The 1,708-nt window shown below is 46.2% G+C and overlaps 1 protein-coding gene across 4 annotated transcripts in view; it reads left to right on the top strand.

Moving 5' to 3' along the window:
* Positions 1-1,708, top strand: part of tmem94 (transmembrane protein 94) — a 37,966-nt gene that overhangs the window by 24,639 nt on the left and 11,619 nt on the right. For all 4 annotated transcript variants that reach the window (XM_031843138.1, XM_031843137.1, XM_031843139.1 and 1 more), the window contains 4 exons: positions 51-224; positions 445-547; positions 707-915; positions 1,018-1,199. In XM_031843138.1, coding sequence (XP_031698998.1) covers positions 51-224; positions 445-547; positions 707-915; positions 1,018-1,199 — 668 coding nt within the window. The remainder of the gene's footprint in view (positions 1-50; positions 225-444; positions 548-706; positions 916-1,017; positions 1,200-1,708) is intronic.

Below are 1,708 nucleotides of genomic sequence, written 5' to 3'. Positions count from 1 at the left end.
TGTGTGTGTGTGTGTGTGTGTGTGTGTGTGTGTGTGTGTGTGTGTGTCAGGGTTCACTCCTGGTGCTCGGGAGCTGTTTAAACAGGAGAATCACTTGGCTCTGTACCAGCTGCCATCAGGAGAGAAGACCAAGGAGTTCACTTCCCGCCACCTTCATTACTTCACCAAACGTCAGCCTCCCATCTCCCATCTTATCTCCCTGTTTGCACGAGACTCTTCCTCCAGTGAGTCCACACACATTCACCTTACCATTGTCATTGTCCCACCAGTATGTTTTGTTTTATTTTACAATTTTGAATGAACTAACTTTTTTTTTTCTTTTTTTAAATGAACTTTTACTGTGCTAATTATGCTTTTTCTTGAGTTAAAAAGAGAATAATTTTTCCGTTTTATTGCTTATGTTATGTCACTCTGTTATGACCTCTGACCTTTTTCTGTTTGCAGATCACGTCCAGATGCTGTCGCATGGCTCAGCCGAGCTCATCCTGGAGGCGTGCACCGACTTCTGGGATGGAACTGATATCTATCCCCTCTCAGGCTCAGACAGGTGCAGTGTCTGTCACACTGATCATTTTCACTGTGCTGTAAACCTTCAGTCAAACATAAAGAATCACAGAATTCACCTTATGAATTACGAGGCCGTAGCATCCATATTTCTGGCGTTCTTTCTCTCGGTATTTACTTTCTGTCCCTTCTCCCGTAACAGAAAGAAGGTTCTGGACTTCTACCAGCGTGCCTGTTTGTCCGGTTACTGCTCGGCATTTGCCTACAAACCCATGCAAGTCTCCTTGTCCGGCCAACTGAATGGGAAGTGCGTGGAGCTGGCCCCTGGTCCCTACCTCTTCTCCGGGGTGGATCTGCCCTCCACCACCCCCATCAAACACAACTCCTGCAGGAACAGCTGGAGCTCGGACGGTACGAGTAATTGACAGAGGGACGTATAGTTTAGATTAATAATACAAGTTTTCTCATATCTTTTTTTTTTTTTTTCCTTATCTTTCCCCTTCATGTCTTCAGAGGGTATAGGTGAGGGCGTGGAGCGAGAGGACTGCGTCCAGGCCCTCAGTGGGCAGATCTTCATGGGCATGGTATCGTCCCAGTTCCAGGCGAGGCTGGACACGGTCCGGCTCATCGATGCCCTAGTCACTGCTTGTATCCGCTTTGTTTACTTCTCCATGGAGGATGAGCTCCGCAGCAAGGTGAACACACATGAGCTCATATGAACATTCGATAGTACTTAGTTGGTTAGTTTAGCCAGACTGATAGTGTGATGGGTATGACACTCTTTCCTCGGGACATGTCTCTGCTGACAGTGTGATGGTTCTTCTACCATCCAATACATTTGTACAAACCAGTATGCAGTTGTTACCTGTCCACAGTTTGTGACACAGCAAGGGCACCTTCTTATTTTTGGTGTTGTCATTACCAGTTATTGCTACAAAGAAACTACAATAATTGTTAGCAGTAGACTCATAGACTGTATAGAAGAAGTGGGCGTAGTTATCGTGACGTCACCCATTGGTTTGTGGACTGTCGCTTTGAAGCCTTGAGTTTGGCGATTTTGCCGTCTGCATGTTTTTTGCAACCAATGAACTGAAATGACCATATTTGGAATGCGGAGGAGTGACGTAATGACGTCGTATATGGCTCTGGCAGTGACCTGTCAATCACAGTAGCTCCGCCCTAAAGCATCCCCTGCTTTATGGTC

Source organism: Anarrhichthys ocellatus, unplaced genomic scaffold (genome assembly GCF_004355925.1).
Source record: "Anarrhichthys ocellatus isolate YVR2014 unplaced genomic scaffold, GSC_Weel_1.0 scaffold4, whole genome shotgun sequence".
Taxonomy (NCBI): Eukaryota; Metazoa; Chordata; class Actinopteri; order Perciformes; family Anarhichadidae; genus Anarrhichthys; species Anarrhichthys ocellatus.
This window is presented reverse-complemented; position numbering and strand designations above follow the sequence as displayed.